The sequence below is a fragment of the Vipera berus genome, assembly GCF_964194415.1.
Source record: "Vipera berus genome assembly, chromosome: 4".
NCBI classification, from domain to species: domain Eukaryota; kingdom Metazoa; phylum Chordata; class Lepidosauria; order Squamata; family Viperidae; genus Vipera; species Vipera berus.
This window is the reverse complement of record NC_138206.1, coordinates 31,494,607-31,517,697: the sequence shown is the minus strand read 5'-3', so window position 1 is coordinate 31,517,697 and position 23,091 is coordinate 31,494,607. Positions and strand designations below refer to the sequence as shown.

General features: G+C 40.0%; 1 protein-coding gene across 1 annotated transcript in view; it reads right to left on the bottom strand.

Moving 5' to 3' along the window:
• Positions 1 to 23,091, bottom strand: part of CFAP44 (cilia and flagella associated protein 44) — a gene marked incomplete at its 5' end in the record, with an annotated part of 66,738 nt that overhangs the window by 25,707 nt on the left and 17,940 nt on the right. The window contains 13 exons of the mRNA XM_081327726.1: positions 316 to 505; positions 2,702 to 2,901; positions 3,577 to 3,707; positions 5,331 to 5,493; positions 7,410 to 7,465; positions 9,023 to 9,293; positions 12,012 to 12,157; positions 14,347 to 14,574; positions 15,246 to 15,398; positions 17,692 to 17,802; positions 18,587 to 18,796; positions 20,247 to 20,341; positions 22,857 to 22,956. Coding sequence (XP_081183852.1) covers positions 316 to 505; positions 2,702 to 2,901; positions 3,577 to 3,707; positions 5,331 to 5,493; positions 7,410 to 7,465; positions 9,023 to 9,293; positions 12,012 to 12,157; positions 14,347 to 14,574; positions 15,246 to 15,398; positions 17,692 to 17,802; positions 18,587 to 18,796; positions 20,247 to 20,341; positions 22,857 to 22,956 — 2,054 coding nt within the window. The remainder of the gene's footprint in view (positions 1 to 315; positions 506 to 2,701; positions 2,902 to 3,576; positions 3,708 to 5,330; positions 5,494 to 7,409; positions 7,466 to 9,022; positions 9,294 to 12,011; positions 12,158 to 14,346; positions 14,575 to 15,245; positions 15,399 to 17,691; positions 17,803 to 18,586; positions 18,797 to 20,246; positions 20,342 to 22,856; positions 22,957 to 23,091) is intronic.

Genomic DNA, 23,091 nt, shown 5'->3' with positions numbered 1-23,091 from the left:
GTATTCAAGTATTTGTATAATCTACTGCCATGAGTCTGTCAGTACCATGGAAATGACAGAGAAATTCCAATGAAGCCTGTATGGACAAAGTTGGTCAACTTCTGTTTTATTGGAACTATCTGTTTTAAGTCAAAATCTATTATCACCCAAAATATACAGCCTGATGTGATACACCATATAGGGTGCTTAGATGCAACATCCACCCCAATATACCGTAGGTCTTTAACCAGAGCCAAAGACTTCTCTATGATTTTACATGCTCATTTTTAATCATGCCCCAAAGAGAATATTATGCTTGTGTCAGGATTGACTCACAATTTATCCCACTCCATCTTTCTTTTTTGGATTTTAGCTTTGGCTTTGTCTGCTTTTTCAATGATTTTCCTAAGTTTTTCCATTCGATTTTCAACAATACGGCTTGCTGCTGTATGAGGTTGGGATTTTTTCCTTACTCTATCAGTTTCTGGTTCTTCATCAATGGTGGCCTGGGTTGTAAGTATTGCTTCTGTACAAATATATTTAAAAAAGAATATAAGGTGCTTTTGTAGGCATCCCCCAAACAAGATACCATTTTAGCATTATTTTACACCTTATGGGGTTTCTCTTTGAACTCATCTTAAAAATAAATCAACCAAAAGCATACTGATTCTACAAAACTAAGGTCATATTAAAACTAGATTTCCATTACTGCTTTCTCTATTTCAGAGATAGTACTGTCTGGGTTTTGTGTCCTTTAAAGAACAGAGCACTGGAGAATTTGTAGATTTTTATAATATATACTAGACAACCCATGGCATGTTGGGTCATTATTTCAGAGATATTTCCTTACCTAAACAGGATGACCACGGTTGGTTAAAAAAAAAACCAGTGGGAGTGGGAGCAACTTCAGACTTTCCTGGAAGCTTTGAGTTCCCACTGAGTTTCCTTGTGGAAAGCTATCAGGGAACAACAGAAACAAACCTTCCTTCCTTGAAAGAGGTGTTGCGCAAGAGGTGCTGCGCAGGTTAGGGAAGGCACACTGGGGGGTGTACAGTGGGTCAAGGAGGGTGTGTGGGGAAGTGCAGGAGGTGCTTTATTGATCAGGGAAGACATGCTGGGGTACAGTATGAGTTGGGCAAGTCATGTGAGGGTGGCAGAGGTCAAGGAAGCATGTGGGGGTGGCATGGGCCAGGAAGGGAGAGCAGAGTTCTTTCTCCCTGTTCCTCCATTCCTCTTTCCTGTTCCTCCCATCCTCCCTTTCTTCCATCCATCCATCCATCCATCCATCCACCCATCCTAACCCCTTCCCTTTCCTTTCTAGCAGGCAGGTAGGTGGCCCATTGGCTTGCAAAGCATCCCATCGGCTTGCAAACATTTTGCACAGAGACTGGAAGCTTCTGGGTGCCGTGATCTCGCACAGTTTCAGGCACCCGTCCTCTTTTGCAGAGAATGGCAGCCTGAAATTGCGCGAGATCATGGCGCCCAGAAGTTTTCAGTCTCCACACAAAACATCAGCAAGTCGATGGGACACTTTGAGGCAGCGCAGTTTCGCTGCCCCAAAGTCTCCCGTCGCCGTGCAAACACTTTTTGTGTCGAGACTGGAAGCCTTTTGGGGAGACTCACGTAGGCTGCCCGCCACTCCAGAAGTGGCATGCAGCCTCGGTGAGTCAGAGAAGAAGAGCAAGGTGTGCTTGTCCTGCTCTCCCCGCTCTGCTTTTGGAGCTCTGGGAACAGGCACAGAAACCGCAGCAGAGAGGTTAGAGAGGAGAGCTCGCTCACTAGATCTTCGCAAGGTTTACGTTTACGTTTACGTTTTATTAAATTTTTATACCGCCCTTCTCCCGAAGGACTCAGGGCGGTGAACAGGGCATATAATAAAAATACAAAAATACAAAAGTTAAAATAGAATTAAATTAATGCCCAAAATAAAACAATAAAATATACAAATATTTAAAACCCTAAATTAACTCCCCATCAGGCCAGGCCAGCTTGTTCGAATAAGTGGGTCTTTAACCCGCGCCGGAAGGAGCGGAGATCCGGTGCCATCCGGAGCTCAACCGGCAGTTGATTCCACAAAGCCGGGGCGCCCACAGAGAAGGCCCTCCCCCTGGGGGCCACCAGCCGGCATTCTCTGACCGGAGGCACCCTGAGGAGGCCCTCTCTGTGGGAACGCACAGGGCGGAGGGGAGTTGACGCCGGCAGCAGGTGATCCCCGAGGTATTCCGGGGATCACCTGGTGATCCTCACAGGCCCAGTGCCTATGGAAACCCAGCGGGGGAAGGGGGGAATAGGTAGGGCGAATGTTGCAGTTCCTTTGGGGTCATTCGTAAGGGCAAACAATTCCCATGTTGCTGCAACATTTGTAACCTCGGGACTTTGTCATAAGTACTTGGGGGGGGTACGTCGCAACTTCGAATGGTCGCTAAGTGAACTGTCACAACTCAAGGATTACCTGTAGGAACCATAACTTGTTATCTCAATTCACACTTGTAGGAAGTAACTAACATTAATCAAGGTTTGAAGAAATACTAAATGTTGAGATGTGTAGTTAATACTCCTTACACGAGAAACTACATTCTAAGCAACGTTAGAGAAAAGTTGCAGGAAAGAGCAAAGATACCATCTGACAAACCTTCTGCTGATACAGACCCATGAAAAAGAAGGCAAGGTATTGCATTCATTATGATTGCAGTATTTCTGCCACACTTTTATAAATCCTTACTATCATTTTGGCTCTCTTTTCTTTGCTCTCCTTCTTTTCCTTTCCGTTCATATTTGATTATTCTCTTTTTCCCTGGGTGAGTTTGTTTTCTGGCTCTGTAAAAACTCTCTGATATTGCCAGTAGTCTGTATGTGGTGATTCGGTGAGTACTTCTCATGGCACAGACCACAATGGTGTCATATTCCAAATTGCCCCGGTATCTGTAGGACCATAGCAAAGATAGCAATCTTGTTTTGGGCTCTTTACATATTTAAGCAGTCTTAGTTGTATCAATTTAACAGTACACTAAATAGCAAAGGTACATACCCAGAGGACCCAAAATCATGTGTTTTCCAAAAGCTAAAGTTGTAATATCCAGTGATCTCCAATTCCAGTATTGTTACCAAAATATTAGTGTCAATGTGATGAAAGGCACAATTATTAAACACTCAAATGAACTCTAATCATATTGACTATATTTAATTTTAATTAAATGTAAATTTCATTTAATTTTTAGTAAGATTTCATTTATTTATTTTTTTATTTTATTTCATTTTATTTATATGGCTGCTCATCTAGCAACAGCAACTCTTGGTTGCTAATACATGTTAAGTATCAATACAAATTACAAATTACAGAATAACAGAAAGCAAATAATAAAACAAAAACATCTTCTACTGTTTCGAGTGTATCCTCTAATGCCTTTCAAAACTGGAAAAAGTGCTATTGATTGATTGATTGATTAATTGATCGGTTGGTTGTTGTTGTGTTGTTATTAAGGTTTATATCCCATCTTTGGTACCAAGCAGTATACATGGTGGCCCCTTCTTTTTTCTTAGCAGAAAAATTTTAGGAAATAAAAACATCTTAGAACAAGAAAATAAAATGGTCCTTACCGTTCCTGTACTTTTCGCAAACCAATGCGATGTTTTTCCTGTTCCCAGGCCAGTTCTCTCATTACCTGCCTAATAGTTTTTGCAGTCGTTCTGTCCATTTCTGCACGAATTCTCCGATCCATTTCAAATTGCTATATATTGTAAAAGATAAAATCATATTTGTTTGCCATGTTCTAGTTTATCTTGATGGAAAGCATGCAGTTTTGTCTCTTGATTTTGTAAGCAAACCTGAGATACCAGAGTGGGCAACTCTAAGAATTTAAGTAAATAAATACATCTGAAAACTTTTTATTTTTGCTTTACTGTGCATGCATATCCAGAATAAAAAGTTTGAGCTACTGTATATGCAATATCAGAGAAAGAAATCTTCTGTCCCAGGACATGCACTTACCACTCTGTGAAGATGCTTCTACATTTCAAATTTCCATTTATATTATGTATTGCATTCATCCATTGTACATCAGTCCCCCTTTTCTTTCACTGGGAGTATCAAGTATGACATCCTTTTATGTTTTTTAAAACTTTGATAGATCTTAAGTTAAAAATTAGAGTCTTTGGCATCTGAAACCCTTAAATGTATTAATATATATTTGTCAGGCTTTGCTTTAGGTATATGTTCTTCAATTTGGTAGTTACATGGTTTTCTTGTTATCTAGCAAGAACAGTCAATAGTAATGGAAGATGGGTGTTGTGATCCACACTACTGAAAGACTCATGCTAGGGAAGACTGCTTTCTAGTTCAAAAGCTCACACAAATGGTTCATTAGTGCATAGTAAGCGAACAACTGTCTTTCAACAATATTGTCATGTTCTTTGCATTTCTTTGAGTCCCGAGAGGTTCTAAATGTTCTGTTATAGGGTTTAGGTTTATTTGGCAAAGATACTTATTCACTGGCTACCATATTTCATCTCTAGCTTTAATCAAACTATACCTACTAAGTTTTCTCTGCAGTAGCTCACTTAAATGCTCGCATTTCCAAGCCACAAATAAATAGGTTCCCTTAGCTTTCTGCCCTACTGTCCTGAAAGAAAATCCACATTTTAAACACTTTTGGAAAGACCACCAGGGTTGGAGCATCTGAATTTCAGGAATTCTGTTCCAGAAGAGAGGTACAGTAACAGAGAAAAGATACTTTCCTAGGCCCCATCTGATCGCATTCTTTAATTGAAGGAACCCAGAGTATTCTCACCCTGTCAGATCCCTTGAGATAATCAGAAATAATTAAAGAAAAGCCTACTCTTTGCCATAAAGGACTTTGCATGCGATAACCAGCATTCTGGATATCTAAAGGAAGCCAATGATATTCTCCCATTGGAATTGTTATATAGTGTATTAATCCATGCCACAACATTCTGGATCAGCTGCATTTTCTGAGTGTTTTTAAGGGCTACCCCATGTTGAACACATTGGAATAATCAAGATGGGAATGAGCAGGACTTCTGATCTAGAAATGGATCCAACTGGTGTCCAATAAAAATTTGTGCAAAGGTCCTTGTTGGCACAGTTGCCTTTGAGCAAGGGCCAGGTCTAAAAGTTGTACACCTATTATATCTGGGTATGGAACAAAACTGAACAACTTTGTCCAACAATACTAAGATTGGTTGTTTTATGTATGCTAAAAAGCAATTTAAGCAGTTAGAACATACAGTGGAGGCCCAACAATAAAAAATAAATGCTAACTCATCATAAAACGCAAGGTACAACCCCACATTAACCCTTATTCCCCATGAAGAAAAGAAATCAATATACATACTTCTCTGAGGAGCTGCATGTGTTTGGGCAATTCACTATTGACCCGGAGCAATTCCTGAAACTCCTGCCTCAATAAAATCAGTTCTTGTCTCTTCAAATATTTCTTATATTCTGCAGTTCTCATTATCTGATCATATTCTCTTTTTTGCTTGGCATTCTCAATACTAGAAATGTGAGAAAAACATGAAACGGAACCAGAACAATTAATCTTTCCTGGAACCAATATATGAAGCTTGACTAAAGAATAGCAGTGTGTTTCATTAGATTGAAGGGAGTCTATAAATTATGTTGAATGGAATCTTTTGGATAGGGACCTACATTATTTATTTAATATATTGTAGAAACAAAAAGTGTTTTTATATAGCATTGATTGGGCTGGGCATTAACACATGAACTTAGTTAACATAATTAAATGTTTGCAATAGTGGGGAATATCTATAGCTTGGGTGTAGGATGATGGTAGAGGTGGGACAACGTGGGACAAACATCATGTCAATTGAAAACCAGAATCCATGAACATCAGCTGGCAATCAATTGGTACGATCCCAGATCCCTAATCTCTACCCACACTGACACCAAACAGCACCAATTTGATTGGAGCCATACAAGAATCATCGGCCATGCTACCACCCACCACGCACACAAGTTTATTGAAGCCTGGCACTCCACAAGTAATTCCATCAACAGACACATCAACTCACAACCTCTTAGAAAAAACCTCAGAATTTAAATTCAAATCAACTGCACAGACAACCAGCAATGGCACTGATCCTCAACCAACCCATGCAATTCCGTCCAACCAGCACTTCACCTCCCAATGACCCTCACCTGACATGACCTATTGCAAACTCCATCACAAAACGCGCTCCCACAGGGAGGGTCTTCTCAGGGTGCCACCGGTAAGAGATTGCCGGCGGACGACACCCAGGGATAGGGCCTTCTCAGTGGGGGCGCCTGCCCTTTGGAACCAGCTGCCAGTGGAGCTGAGGACTGCCCCCGACCTCCGTTCATTCCGCCGGGGCCTGAAGACCTGGCTCTTCGAGCTCTCTGGCCCAGGCTGAGGATTAATTTTATTTTAATCGGGGTTTTACTTATACAGGGATAAATTTAATTTTTTATTAAACTTGGTTTTTTAATTTTTGTATTTTGGTTTTTAATTACCCTGTAAACCGCCCTGAGTCCTCCGGGAAAGGGCGGTATATAAATGTAATAAAATAAAATAAATAATAAATAAATAAAACCCTCACCTGACGTGACCCTCACCTGACATGACTTCCCCATCATAAGACCTACTGACCTCACAAAGCTCTTATAAGCAGAAGAACACTGACACTGACATCCCCTAAATTCCACTGAAGGTGTTACCTAGCCCAATAACAAAACCTTTGGAAACCAACCCACAAGCCTTGAGAACGACCCTCTATCCTCCTAATTAAATGTGACTGTAGAAGACCACTGAGCCCAAAGAATGGAAGGAAAGAGGTCTCCAAGTAGCATTCTGAATCTTCATGCTCTGGCCCTTCCTTCTAGGGCCAGAGGCTTGGTAGTCTCCTGGGGATGCATTTTACTTGGTATCTGCCCACAAACCTTGGCATTTGAGAGAAATAGGACTCTCATAGCCTGTACTGTATTTCTGGTAATGAAATGGTAAAAATATAAAAGTAGAAGTTCTATAATGTTACTTTATGGCCATATACTGTAGTGTATAGGCATGTGGCCAAAAAATTGGCATTTCCCCTTCCATTCTTGATCCACACTTATGTTTTTAAGAAGGTAAAATCTAAAAAAAATTCTCATATTTTTAATATTAAAATACAAACGTTCAAAATTATAAATATAGAGCTACTGAGATCACTAGATAGTATCTTCAGAGAAAATTGCAAAGGAAAGTATAATGCTTCAGAAAAACGTAGGCACTCTAGGCAGGAGTCGTAAATGCCACTAAAATTACTTTATTAAAGTCAAATTCATTTGGAAATGTATTTGTTTCTCGAGGGATTGATTAAAAATAAAAATAAAAATAAAAGAAAGCTCGGTTTCCAAAAATAAAAGCTTAATGTCTCACTTTCAGTAACCTTACCTGTAGGCATACATATCCTCAATATCCTCTGCTGCTTTCTCTTTGTCAAGACCACTCTGCAGAAGAATAAAATTAAATAATCAATGCTCTTTCTATATGTGGCATGGATTCAAGTAAATGTCAGAATCCATTTATATCACATTCATAAATGCATGTTTAAAACATTATTCCCTCCCCATGGATTCTGCCATCTCCCGAGGAAGGAGGAGCACATGTGGATTCAGCTGGCCTTAGGTTATTTCAAAGACCAAGGGAACCTTTTGAACTGGGGGAACAAAAGGGAGGGTTAGAGAAGAAGGCATCTGGCCTGTGTCTTCTTTTAATTCTGTAGAGGAAGAAGGCAATAACCATAAAGATTCAAAGTTCCTTTTTTCCGTGAAAGGGATGACACGAAGTAGAATGATGGGGGCTGACCAAATGGGGTTGAGGGAAGGGGGGTTGAACCGGGTACCCTTTATAAAATTTCAATTTGTAAAACAATACTAAGTCCTGTCTTGTATTTCCACAACCAAGCATGTCCTAGTAAAAAATTCCTTTTGGACTAGAACTGACTCCAAGAGTTTTTGTTTTGCTAAGACGTGGACTGGGGTGGGTCCTGACAGTAAAGCTCAGATGGAATTCCAGATAACGTCTCACAATGTTTTATAAATCATAGCATTATTTTCTAATAATCTTCTCTTCCCACTGTTCTGAACCAGCCTGCTACCGGCCTTGCAATAAGGCAAACCCCTGTTCAAACAGTAGAGACTGGAGAGCGTCTGAGGCTGCAAAGCGTCTGCCAAGATTTATTACTCAAACCACAGAACAAGAAACAAAAACACTGGAACTTGAATCCTCAAACGGAAGGGTTGCTTTCAGCAACCAGCCCTTCCCCAAACACTCCTTTTATTTAGAGTTCAGGGCGTGGCCTCCCTGTGCCTCTTCCCGAGGAGTCCCACAGCCTTTCTCTGTTTGTTCCTGCTCGACTGCCTCCTGCGTCGGGCGTCCTTGAACAGGGCCAGCTGTGGGTCATCATCCTCCGCACTATCGGGCTCACGCAGCTGAGAAGAGGGCCCCGGCTGGGGGCTCTGCGAAGCCTCCAAGCCATCATCAACCAGTTCGTCTTCCACATTCTCCTCCTCCCCCTCATCTGAGTCATCCGAGACATCTGAGCCGGCTGCCGGACCCACAGGCTGGCCCTGAGTCACAACACCCACTTTCAAAGCAAGCTATTATATGTAGGTATATAATTGACCTACAATTGGTTGTTTAATAATTGTTCATAGTTATGATGGACTTCAAAAAAGTTGGTTATGAACTATCTTTGAAGTTACAACTGCCTACCCCCCCCAGCAGTCACATGATTGCATTCCAGGAAATGGGCAATTGGCTCACTTTGTGACTGGTTGCAGTGTTCCATTGTCATATGGCTACAATTTGAGGGTTTTGCTGTTTTCCACAGGACTTCCTATGTGTATGTGTGTATTTACTTGTGTGTCTGCCTGTCTTCCCTCCATCCCACCCTCTCTCTATATATATAGGTTATGGAGAAAAATGAGAGTATTTCCCAATCAACAAGTACTTCAGTGACAGAGGGAAAAGTACAGAGTAATGCATTCCTGATTGTTACTTACTCTTGGAGAAGGCACTTTAGTCTTCAGGACTTTCTTAACTTCTTCAGCAGAAAGAATGTTATATGCAAAGATGTTGCCATCTGCTCCACAAGTTACTACAAATCGATCATCAAAACTGGAGTATATCCCTTGAATTTGTCCATAGTCATTATCATGCAGACTGAATGACCAATATCCAGCTATTTTGTCCACAGAGAGTTCTTTGCTATGCAGAGGATAAATCCTTACCATTCCATTCTGCATTCCACAAAACATTAATAAACCTGTGGAGCTGAAAAAATAATTAGAACGTGAACATGATGGTTTTTCTTCATATACTACTAAATCTGTTTATGCTGAGGATAAAACAGAAGGCATAAATCAGCCCCATTAGGGAGACCAGAGGAGATAAAATCCAGGAGTTCTAGAACTACTTTATTTACATCAGGTATAATAACAGAATCGTAACTGCCCATGCAACCTTGTTATACTTAGTGAATCAGGAAGGTGTCCGGCTTAAAAAATATTTAACACGCCTTTTGCCTAGGTAACAATTCTTGCATATTTCCATCAAGACCATCTTCCTTATTGGCCACATCAGATAAGACACAGAAATATCCTATGGTGATAAAACTGTCAGAGAACGTCACTGCAGGCTTAATAAGTGACAGACATAATAACAGTGTTATTTCTCTATCAAGCAGCAGGTTGCCATATTGGAGTCCATGCACATTTGGGGATGTCACTTGAGTAATTTATGAGCAGATAGGAAGTTTCTGCATCTTCGAAACTCTTAAATTCCATATACAATTTGATATCAAGTATACAAAGTTGCTATTATAGTCACTACCTTTTGTCTCTCCTGGCACCAATAGTGGGCCGAAAAGAGACTTAAAATCTGTGACCTTACAAGGAGCTGACTGCTGACAAAACACAATGTGGTTTCTACTGTCTCATTACTGCTTTTCCTTTGAGGACTCATTCACTTTGCCTCTCTTATATTTTTCAATCAATCAGAATAGAGCTGGAAGGGACTTCTAGTCTTGCTTAAACAGGACACCCTGTATCATTTCAGACAAGTGGCTGTCCAGTCTCTTCTTAAAAACCTCCAGTGATGGAGCACCCACAACATCGGAAGGCAAGCTGTTCCATTGGTTAATTGTCTTCACTGTTAGGAAGTTTCTCCTTAATTCCAGGTTGCTGCTCTCCTTGATTAGTTTCCAGTCATTGTTTCTTGCCCTGACCTCTGGTGCTTTGGAAAATAATTTGACCCTTTCCTCTTTGTGGCAACCTCTCAAATACTGGTATACTGTTATCATGTCCCCCTAGTCCTTTTTTTCTCTAGACTAGCCAAATCCAAATCCTGCAATCGTTCATGTTTTAGTATCCTTTAATCTATGTGCATACATAGATGGGTGTCCTCTTAGATTCACAGCTCTCCTTAGAAGATCATATAGGAGCTGTGACTAGAGGGGCCTTCGCTCAGGTTCGTCTGGTGCGCCAGCTGCGACCCTATCTGGACCTGGATGCCTTGCGTACAGTCACCCATGCACTTGTGACCTCTCGTCTTGACTACTGCAACGCTCTTTACATGGGGCTGCCCTTGAGAACCACTCGGAAGCTTCAGCTGGTGCAGAGTGCAGCTGCACGAATGCTTTTGGGGGTCTCCCGATACTCCCATATTACACCTCTGCTCCGTGAGCTGCACTGGCTTCCAGTTGCCTTCCGGGTGAAATTCAAGGTGCTAGTGATGACATACAAAGCCCTACATGACGTGGGTCCGGATTACCTACGGGAGCACCTACTGCCAGCGTCAACATCCCTCCGTCCTGTGCGCTCCCACAGAGAGGGCCTCCTCAGGGTGCCACCGGTCAGAGAATGTCGGCTGGTGACCCCCAGGGGGAGAGCATTCTCGGTGGGTGCGCCAATCCTTTGGAACCGCTTACCAGCTGAAATCCGGATGGCCCCCGACCTTCGCTCCTTCCGGCGTGATCTAAAAACTTATCTATTCCAACAAGCCGGCCTGGCCTGATGGATTTGGGTTTTACAATTTTTTCTCACTCTGTTGCTTTATTGTATTCTCACTTTATTGCTCTGTACACCGCCCTGAGTCCTCCGGGAGAAGGGCGGTATATAACACAAATAAATAAAATAAATAAATAAATAATACAAAAAGACACCATAGCCTCATGCCCTCTCATGAATTTGAGGACTATTCTGAATTTCACTGCTTGTTTTTTGTGTTCCACAATCAGACCTATACATGCAGAAAGATTATATCTCGGGCGGGAGGAGAATGAGATATGAGACCACCTCCTTGTTAGTACAACATCATGAGAGTAAGAGGAGATTCACTGGGGGAGTAGGACCTAAACTTGCCTTGGCTTTCAAAAACTAGAAGCCAGTTTTCATATTTTTCATATCTGGTTTTAATAGATAAAATGAATTTGAGTAACATATGACCAAGAGGCTTGGATCTGCATACAGTATGAAAAGTGGAAAAGTATATTTTGCTCTTCTAAATGCTTGATCAAAGAATGAGAACTGATAAAATAATTTGTTATTTCAAAATATTTTGAAAGCTATATTTTGCTCAGGTTAAATAAATTTGAGAGCAAGGAAAAAGAATACTACCCAATCAAACACAGTATCAAAAACATCCATTATATCCACACCAAAATCAAATGGTTTGTTTTTATCATAATGTAATGTACTTTAGTGTATTTTTACATTATTTAGCAGTACATTTTAACAAATTTTAATTGGGGTTTTTATTTCAAGGTTAATGTAATCATTTTAATTGTTTTTAATTTTTGTAATTTGCTGTATTGTTTTTAAAAAACCTTGTGAACCGCCCTGAGTCCTACAGGAGAAGGGCAGTATATAAGTCTAATAAAATAAATAAAATAAATAAATAAAATAAATATATACATGCATAAAATAAACATTTTTTAAAAAAAATTAGCCATAAAATTCTTTCTCAATTTACAGGCCGAAAAAGCCTTGTTACCAAAATGTGATGCAATGAATGGGAGTTTCATCTGCATCTTCAATAGGGATAATATCAAAGGGTTCATCCTGCCGAGTCTCAGGATCTTTTTCCTGCTGCTCAGAGGAAAATGCACAATGATACAAAAATCCTGTGTCGTATTCTCCCTGGGAAAAAAGACAATGTTGTAAGATGTTATTGGAAGAGTTTTGTGAAAATATTATAATTGTTTCATATTTATGCATTCATTCTATACCCAGTTGTGAATAAACCTACTAAGGTTAAGTTCAGTTCTCTGCTTTTTCACAAAAGGGCTCCATTAAAGGCAATATTTCAAATCATCTAATACACACCCTGTTTTTATTTTTATTTTTTTGTTGTTTCGTAAAGGAACTTTTCAGTTCTGTTAAAATCAAAAGGAAACTGATTCAGTAGCATGGAAAGATAAGGGCAACTCTTATATATAAGAAACATATATTCGCACTTAATGTTTTTTCCTTTTGCATTTTTCCATTTAAATATTAATCTTGTATTGGGGGTTGTGTAGAACAGTGCAGTGTCAAATCAGCAATGGGAATGGTGTTGCTAAGAAAACTCAAGATGATATAATCCTTTCCTTATATTAAAAGCTGCTAATAAATCTGGAATGCAATGGAGTTAAATGAGTTTTCCAAAACTATTTTAGAAGTTCTATAAAGCAGAGAGAAAAACTCTTTTTTTCCCCCTCCACCAAGGAATTTGTATTTTCTTTAAGGATAGAAACAGATCTAAGCCACAGTTGCTTTCTATATTTTGATAATTGCACAGCATGGCATCCATCTCAAAGCATTGTTTCTTCATCCCTGCACTCCTAAGAATAGTACTGACTGCAGCCGGAAGCAATGATAACACCTTATTTATTTATTTAGCATGTGGCGATGTTACATTACCCAGGAGACTACATTCCAGGTAGTTCTCGAGTTACGAATGTAATGGAGCCTGCCCATTCGCTAACTGAATGTGCGGATTGTTAAGTGCACATGAGGTATCTCAGAGTGGGGAAGGCCATGGGGGCCTATAGTGATGGAACAGGCCCCCAAGGCCTCCCCGATCCACTGAGATACTTCATGCTTCCCCCTCCCATCCTGCCGTGCCTGAAGCACTTACCTTGCAAAGATCTGTCTCTTCTCTGCTGCGGTTTCTTTGCCTTTGAAGGAAAGGAGAGTCGGCTTGGAATTGCTTTTTGCCCCGAGATGGGTGAGACTTCAAGCACCCATTCTGATGTGTGCCTGAAGTCACGTGAGATCACAGCCCCTAGAACCTTTCCAAGCCGACTCTCCTCTCCCTCTAAGGCAAGAAAGTGCGGCAGAGAGGAGAGAGATCTTTGCAAGGTAAGTGAGTCTGGAATGGCAGGATTGGAGGGGAAAGCAGTTGTGGGGAGTGAACAACTGCTGTGGTGCTGCAACATTCATAATTTTGGGGCTTGGTCATAAGCACTAGGGGGCACTTATCGCGTAACTTCGATCAGGTGCTAAGTGAACAGTCATAACTCAGGGATTACCAGTATTAAGACAGAGTAGTAGTTTGACTGCCTAAGATTGCTAGCCTGTTTGGTTCATGCTTGTGCACTTCCCAAGGTACACCACAGGGAGTGAACTAGCTCCACACCAGATCACAGCTCTTAATCGAGACTAATGTAAATACCTCATCTCACATAATTAATACCTAGATAAAGTTGCTGACTTTGGCATCAAGTCACCTTTTACCCAAACTTTCACTCTTTTCAAATTTACATCTAAGCCTGTTGAAGAGGTCTGAAGAATTTATAACCTTATATGCTATTTTGGGACATTTAGGTTTACTTAAGAAAAATACTTGAGTACCAAATATAGATTTGATATTATTTAATTTATAATGTATGCCCTTCCACAAAATGAGAAATAAGAATATATTTAATAAGGTAAAGGTAAAGGTTCCCCCGCACATGCGTGCTAGTCGTTTCCAACTCTAGGGGCCGGTGCTCATATCCGTTTCAAAGCCGAAGAGCCAGCGCTTGTCCGAGGACGTCTCCATGGTCATGTGGCCGGCATGACTAGACGCCAAAGGCGCACAGAACGCTGTTACCTTCCCACCGTAGTGGTCCCTATTTTTCTACTTGCATTTTTACGTGCTTTCGAACTGCTAGGTTGGCAGAAGCTGGGACAAGTAACAGGCGCTCACTCTGCTACGCGGCACTCGGGATTCGACCCGCCAAACCGCCAACCTTCTGATCGACAAGCTCAGCATCCTAACCCACTGAGCCACCACGTCCCCTATATTTACGTATATATTTAATAACTATAATTTAAATTTAATAATTTAAATAAATAAAATTTACCAACGATAGCCAAAATCTCCCGGGGTCAGAGTAAAATCCACAAAGGATGGGACTTGGAGTTTCTGGGATGTAGAGTTCCGGAAGTGGTTCCTCTTCGACAGGTATTTCTTCGGGCAGTTCTATTTCTTCTAGTGTTTTCCCCTGATCCAGCTGTTGTTTGATCCATTGCTGCTTTTCTTTCTCCTTCTGTTGTTTAATTTTTTCTCTGCGTTTAATTTCCTCTTCTCTCTTTATAGAAGCAATGAAAATCAGTGTAAGATTAGGCTCTTGAAAGAGTGGAAAGCATAATACTTAATATGGTTCCGCATATACCTAAACAGGACATAACAGTGAACTTCACTAACAGAAGATGCTGCTCAAGTGTCTTTATTTCATTAAAAAATATAAAATATTTCTCCTCTGAGCGATCCTATTTTCCTGCAAAATACCATATTTGGATCTTAAATTACATGTATGACAGAAAACAAGTATTTAGAATGATTAACTCTGTGTCCTATAGTTAATCTGTTAAAATTTCTAAAAATAAGTGCACAATTTATTAGACAAAATGAAAATGTTATGTAGTGACATTACATTTTTACCGCGTATATTTTTACCTCCAAATGTTTAATCAACCTGTTCTGATATATGTATGGGACAGGACGGGATGTTCTGGAAGCAAGACTGGCTTTAGGCTTTAGGCTAAGGCTAAGTAGACACTGCCCTAGGGTGCCAATGCTATCCCTCACTTTGAATTATTCTAAAATGTAAATCTTCACATTGGTGGGATATAGCCTATCCCTACAACGTGGGGCCCCATATATCCTTGAGCTGCTACAGTTGGGAAGGCAAACAGAATGTTTCCAAAGGCGATTGCTCTATCATGGAAGATTTTCTGCAGTATTAGTACAATTTTTTACCAATATCCGAGATTTGATGCTCCAGAAACGAAAATATTCTGCAGGTAGATCTTTGATCCTATAGGTAGTTACTGCATCGTAGGCCATAGGGTCTGGAGCCGGAACCTGAACAACTATGCCATTCTGGCAAAGGATAAGGAGCTTGCTCTCTGGCTGTAGATAAGAACATGAAACGAAACTAGCAGGCATGTATATATAATACTTAATTTTGAAAAATAGGACAAAAATAGGCTTTATTATAACAAAGAAAACATACCATTATATAACCGCAGGTTCCACTTGTTTTTGAACTATGTTTACTTAGTTCTTGCAGCAAAGCCACAAATGCACAGTGCAACAATAGTTTGCTTTTTAGTAGGCTTGCTGCAAAACCTGATGCTGGTTTCGGCTGAAAAAAGTGACAGCCTTAAGGTTATCCAGCTGGCTTCTGTGCCTAAGAAAGAATTAGAACCCGGATTACCCAACTCCTAGTTGTGGAGAATTTTTATTCACTGATGTATCTTTGGTATGTTATTCCAGAAAAATTGTTAGAACGTATAAAGATACTTAATTCATGTTGGCAATGTGGACAAAATGAAGGGTCATTTTATCATGCCTGGTGGACTTGTTAAAAAAAAAAGCCAGAAAATGGGTTTAAATGCATACAACAATACAAAATATTTTAAAGACTAATGTTCAACGGAAACCAGACCTTTTTTTGGCTGGGACTAATGAACAGACAATTACAAAAGAGCCATGGAATATTGTTCCTATATATGTTCACTGCGGCAAGACTGCTATATGCACAACACCCACAACTGAAAAAAGGTTAAGGAAGATGACAGAATTAGAAAAGGTGGCAAAATTAACTAGTCTATTTAGAGAAAAATCAGTGATTATATTTATTAGTGACTGGAAACCCCTTGTGGAACTTTTGCTGAAAAAAGAAAAAATTAACATGAGTTATGGATTTGATTAGAATGGGTAGAAAATGGAAAGAAGGAAATTATGGTGTAACCTAAGACAGGGAGGGTAAAATATAAATGTAACATCACAGCACTCTCTAGGCCAATGATGGCGAACCTTTTAGAAACCGAGTGCCCAAACTGCAACCCAAAACCCACTTACGTACTGTTGGGTGTTAGGTGAGCGTGGGCCATTGGGTGCGTGTGGCTGCACATGTAACGGCAGAATAGGTGGGACTAAAATGTTCAATAAATTAATTCCAACTTTGTGAGATCTTTCTTTTTCCTGCGAGAAGTTGAAATTTATTGATTGATTGAACCTTTTTTTTTTGCACACGGTGGAGGCCTAAAGCGAAAATGTTTTATAAAAGCCAGATGGAGGCCTAGGACTGGGGCGACGGCATGGGTGCCCAGAGAACGTGCTCTGCGTGTCACCTGTGGCACGCATCCCATAGGTTCATCACCACGGACTTAGGGTTAGGCTTAGGTAACCATGAACTTAAAGAGCAAAATGGACATCGCCAACAAATTCGGAGTGCTTGAGTATGATTAGGAGGGTATTGACTTTTCTAGCCTGCCCTATCTATGTTTCCTGTTAAAATACATGGGAAAATACCATTTGAGGAAAATTCCACTTAGGGTTAAGGTTAGGTCACCATGAACTCATAGAGAAAAATGGACATCGCCAACAAATTTGGAATGCTTGGGTATGGTTAAGAGGGCACTAACTTTTCTATCTTGCCCTATCTATGTTTCCTAGTAAAATACACGGGAAAATCCCACTGGAGGAAAATTCCACTTTGGGTTAGGATTACCTCACCATGAACTGATAGAGCAAAATGGACATCGCCATTATTTTTTTGCACATGGCGGCGGAGGCCTAAATCAAAAAGGTTTTATAAAACCCAGCTGAAGTCCTAGGACTGGGGCGATGGCGTGCGCACCAACAGAGAGGGGTCTGCATGCCATCTGTGGCACGTGTGCCATAGGTTCGCAACTACAGCTCTAGGCATTTTACAATGCCAGAGTCTGTCTACAATAGTACAATAGTGCATTCTAACTACTGCACCGCCTGGGTGCATGGTTTTGCAATAAGAAGTCCTGTCAGAGGTTAGATTTTTCCTATTTCTTGGATCAGAAATAACAATGTTTAATTATGTCTGTTTCTGTATCTTCAGAGATGCAGTTTTCAGGTATAGTCTTTTTTTAGTATTACTATGATAGTGAAACTAAAAACAAAACAAATCTCTCCCAGTTAAGTAAATGAGAAAAAAGGCAGATGAAATATAAAAATACATAGAAATAAATGCACATTGGTCCAAAAATTATAGTCTTCGCTATCATTAAAATGTTCATCAAATCACTTAGAATATATCTAGATCAATATTAAAATATATATTTATTTAAATATAACTTGAATCTTACAACAGTAGATCATTGTAGTTAGCAAAATTAACAAACATGAGGTTCATATGTACAATAGAAGCAAATTAGCTACTCACATGAGAATGGGGTGACCATTCTAATGCCTGTACTGGTCCTGGAACACTAATGAATCCAATAGGTTCATATTTATCTTCAACAGTAAAGAAGAAAACAGTTTTATCTTTGCTCTGAAATAGAAAAACTTGATTGTTAGTAAAATCATGCATTGCAGCTGGAGCTACATGTCCAGGACCAATCATTAGTCAATTTTCTTTGCAACAGAAAGTCATCAGAAATGTGCCTCCATTATCTTAGCAAACCGCAGAGTAATACATTTGAACTCATTACTTCCCTCAAATTCATTCTAGGCCAAACTTTTTAATCACCTGAAATCCACCCCCAAATCATAGATTATATCTAAGAGTACAGATCCAATTTTAGACTTGACCGTAGAGCAAAAATACCAAGTCCTACTTTTCTATGCATATTTTCTCATGTGGCCTGTTGTTGTTAGTTGCAAAGTCGTGTCCGACCCATCGCGACCCCATGGACAACGTTCCTCCAGGCCTTCCTGTCCTCTACCATCTTCAGGAGTCCATTTAAGCTCATGCCTACTGCTTCAGTGACTCCATCCAGCCACCTCCTTCTCTGTCGTCCCCTTCTTCTCTTGCTCTCAACCTTTCCCAGCATTAGGCTCTTCTCCAGTGAGTCCTTCCTTCTCATTAGGTGGCCAAAGTATTTGAGTTTCAACTTCAGGATCTGGCCTTCTAAAGAGCAGTCAGGGTTGATCTCCTCTATTACTGACCAGTTTGATCGCCTTGCAGTCCAGGGGAGTCACAGGAGTCTTCTCCAACACCACAGTTCAAAGGCCTCAATTCTTTGGCGCTCAGCCTTTCTTATGGTCCAACTTTCACAGCCATACATTGCAACATGTGGCCTATTAACCAGTATTCACAAAAAGTCAATACATACCCCTGTGGCTAGTATTTCCCCGTTACGTTCATAGGCCAAAGCTGTAACTACAGACACATGAGGTTTAAAAGCCTGTTTCAGACGCAAGACTGCATCTCCTGCATTTTCTCGTCCAGCAATGACAGGCAATCCTTTGGGATTATAAAGTTCAATTATTCGAACAACGCCATCCTGAAAACCTACAGCAATAATACCTCCTTTGGGATTTACCTTAGACAAAAAAAATATTTGCATTAATATAAGGTACTGATAGAAAACATCTCCTAAATCTGTGAAATTTATGATACATAAAGTTTGTATCATGATATGATATATGTATGATATGAATAAAGAACAATTTTGCATAATTGTGATTGACATTTTATTTCCAAAAAGCAGTATTATATTGAAATATAATGTGGAATACAAGCTGTACTCTGCAGAAATACAAATCAAACCACTCAAATGGCTGTCTAATCTCTGTTTGAAATGCATTGAGCAGAGATCCACTTCTCTGGATAATTGGTTCTGTTATCAAATTGCTCTTAATGTCATTTCCCCCCTACAGACAAGCACTGCCTGTCACAGCTGTGATGCTTCTATGCTTCATTTTTGCTTTTTCCCTTTTTTCTTTTCAAAAATATATTCTCTTTCAAGTCTTCCTATACAAGTAGCCCTGCACTTCTGATTATAATTGGGTCTGGAATCTTGGTTGTCGAGTGAAGTGGTCTTTCAGCAAGCCACCATGTGACCACTTTGCTCCATGACTGCAATCCCATCTCTCCCAGTTATGCTTGCCAAGCAATTGTGCAGATAGCAGAGTGGCAGAGAGAGGACCCAGGCCTCTGGGCATGGTGGGTGAGGAAAGGGCTTGGTCCTCCAACCATAACCAGGTCCTCTTCACCTAGCATCAGAGAGAACAACTGTAAGAACTTCCTCGGCATGCTGGAGGAACAGATTTCAATTGTGGCAAAAACACTAGCAAGCAACGTGCTGGCGTTCACTAGTATTTTCCCCTATGGAGGGTGATGAAATGATGGTGTTTGCCAAAATACTAGGAAACACTAGTATTTGGAAAGACTCAAAATGCTGGGATTCACCAGCATTTCACCTTCTGGAGGGGTGGAAACATTGCATTCACTAAAACACTAGAGAATGCTAGCATTCTGAAAGACTCATAATACTAACAAAAGCCAGTCTTCTGGAAGGCTCAGAATGCTGGGATTCACTAGCATTTTCCCCTTCAAAGGGGTGGATACATGGCTAACAAAGGCTAACAAATACTAGCATTCTGAAAGGCACACAAGAATGGCATTCACCAACATTTTTGTCAGATTTGAGGTCCATCCCTTTAAGATTATATCATTTCCCTTCTTCTCATATTTTCCTTTTTTAATCACGAAATCCATAAATTATCAGTTCTTTTTTCTATTTTCAGGAAAAAACTCCATGAAGTGTTTGCTAATAAATGTACTTACTCTCACATCTTCTGAAAGTTTATAGATTTCTCCAAAATCAAGGTACCAATAGTACCTAGATCCAGATAATGAGAACATGATTTGGAGAAAAAACAAGCAGATGTTTTCTCAATTTTCTTGAGCCCCATCATAAACAATTGATTTTTAACAGTTTACACCAACCAGATTTAATCCATGTACTCTTTTTTCCTGTGTGTACTTACCACTGTTGGAGCCCAGGTAAGTGCTGTTCCTCCCTGTTTAAATTTCATATCAGCCAATTGCATCTTGCCAATGTAATCATAAATACGCACTGAACCTACGTTAGAAGACAGATCAAGTAAAGAGAAAGATCCCAATGAAACCTGAATTATTTATTATCTCTATATAAATGTATATGCTGTTCTTAGTTACAAAATAATTCTAGCTGGTTTACATATTAGGAGTAAAACAATAATAGAATAATAAAATACAACAGCAAGACATAGTAATACTAAGTGCACTACTTATACACAGTAATGTGAATCAGTTTGCTGTAGTAATTAAGACATCAGGCTAGAAATTGGGGTGTGTGTGTTGATTTTCAATCCCACCTTAGGGACAAAGCTAGCTGGGTAACCTTGGGTCAGTGTCTAACTTTGGACCTAGAAAGAAGGCAATGGCAGAACAATCTTACTAACAATTCTGTAGGGACTTGTCCAGGCAGTATCCAACAATTAGACATGATTGAATGGGGGGGAAAACAGTGACATATAGTCACACATTAACTTTCTTTCCTGTTTTTTCTCCATCAACATTCACATAATATCCTAATTTCATACTTTTAAAACTGTTCAGAATAATTTCAAGAGATAGCTTGACTTAAAAAGTCAAGACAGCTTACTCAGAGATTAAATTTAAATTTTTCTGTTTCCTTCCAGAAGATATAACTGCTATCTTCTTGCTACTATGGGTGGTGGGAGATAGGTGGGTGGGGAACTTTCTATTACAGAAAGATTCTTGCCAGTCACAGAAAGGAATCTTTGGTTCACTCAGAGAATTTTCTCCTGAACAAAAAGAAAGCTACAAAAATCTGTGTCATAGGAATTGAAAAATTCAAGGACTGTTCAACTTGTTGCCTTTGAGATAATGAAAATGGTAATCCTATATATTCAGGAGGTGAAAAATTGGAATAGGTGGAATCTATGTCGTCTTCAACACAACTAATTAATGTAATTAATATTAAATCCATAAGAAAATGAACTAAAAAGACTAAATTGACAAGTGATTAAATTGGTTTTATCAAGTAAACACTGTGGACATAGTTTAATTAGACTTCAGTAAGACATTCAGTAAGGGACGCGGTGGCTCAGTGGGTTAGGACGCTGAGCTTGTCGATCAGAAGGTCGGCAGTTTGGCGGGTCGAATCCCGAGTGCCGCGTAACAGAGTGAGTGCCTGTTACTCATCCCAGCTTCTGCCAACCTAGCAGTTCGAAAGCACATAAAAAATGCAAGTAGAAAAATAGGGACCACTACGGTGGGAAGGTAACAGCGTTCCGTGCGCCTTTGGCATCTAGTCATGCCGGCCACATGACCACAGAGGCGTCCTCAGACAAACGCTGGCTCTTCGGCTTTGAAAAGGAGATGAGCACCAGCCCCTAGAGTTGGAAACGACTAGCACACATGTGCAGGGGAAACTTTACCTTTACCTTAAGGCATTTGACAAAGTAGACCACAGCCTACTTTTTGGTAACATAGAACAATGTGGGATAGGCAGCATACCCACCAGACGGATTCGAAAACTGCTGACCAATGGCACTCATTGTATAGTCCTCTATGGGACAACATCTAATTGGAGGGAAGCATCCAGTGGGGTACCTCAAAGTTCTGTCTTAGGCCTAATACTCTTCAACATCTTCGTAAATAATTTGGATTTGGGGACAGAAGGAGAACTCATCAAATTTTCAGACAACATTAGACTGGGGAGAATAGCCAACACTTTAGAAGATAGACTTGAGATACAGAAGGATCTTGACAGACTTGAACACTGGGCCTTATTCAACAAAATGTAATTTGGTGGTGAGAAAAGTAAGATCTTACACTGACGCAAGAAAAAAACAAATGCACAGGTATAGAATAAATGGCACCTGGCTCAATAGTAATGACTGTGAGAGGGGATCTAGGTATCCTAGTGGACAACCACTGAAGTATGAGCCAGCAATGTGCTGCAGCTGCCAAAAAAGACTATGCAGTCCTAGGCTGTATTAACAGGGATAGTATCAAGATCATATGAAGTGTATACAGCCTTGGTAAGACCAGAATTGGAATACTGTGTCCAGTTCTGATCACTATATAAAAAAGATGTTGATTCTAGAAAAAGTGCAGAAAAGAACATCAAAGATGACAAAGGATCTGGAGGCTAAACTGTACAAGGAATGGTTAAAGGAACTAGGTATGTCTAGTCTAATGAAGAGAAGGACTATGGTGACATGATAGCAGTCTTCCTATATTTGAGAGGCTGTCACAGAAAAGAGGAGATCAACCTATTCTTCAAGGCACCTCAGGGCAGGACAATGAGTAATGGGTGGAAGATTGTAAAAAAGAGATCCAACCTAGAATTAAGGAGTAATTTCCTGACAGTGAGAACAATTAATCAGTGCAATGACTTGCCTCCAGAAGTTGTGGGTGCTTCATCACTGGAGGTTTTCAAGAAGAGACTCCACAACTATTTGTCCAAATGGTATAGGGTCTCCTGCTTGGGCAGGGGAGGTTGTACTAGAAGACCCCCAAGATACCTTCCAACCTTATTATTCTATGTTCTAAAAGCAAAAATTAGAAGGAGAAGGTATACTTACGGTCAAGAGCAGTAGTTGCGATGATATATGTAACTGGAGATACACTTATGGCTTCTATCTTTCCAGAATGAAAAGTAAACAGGCATTCTGGATCACGTGTCTATAATGGAAATAATTAAAAAGGCCTTTAAAGGGCTATTGATAAAACAATTTAGCAATGTACATGTATTCTTTTTCCATTGTTTTGGTCTCATAACACATCTGTCAGATTCTAAACTTAATTCTTATTTTTAGA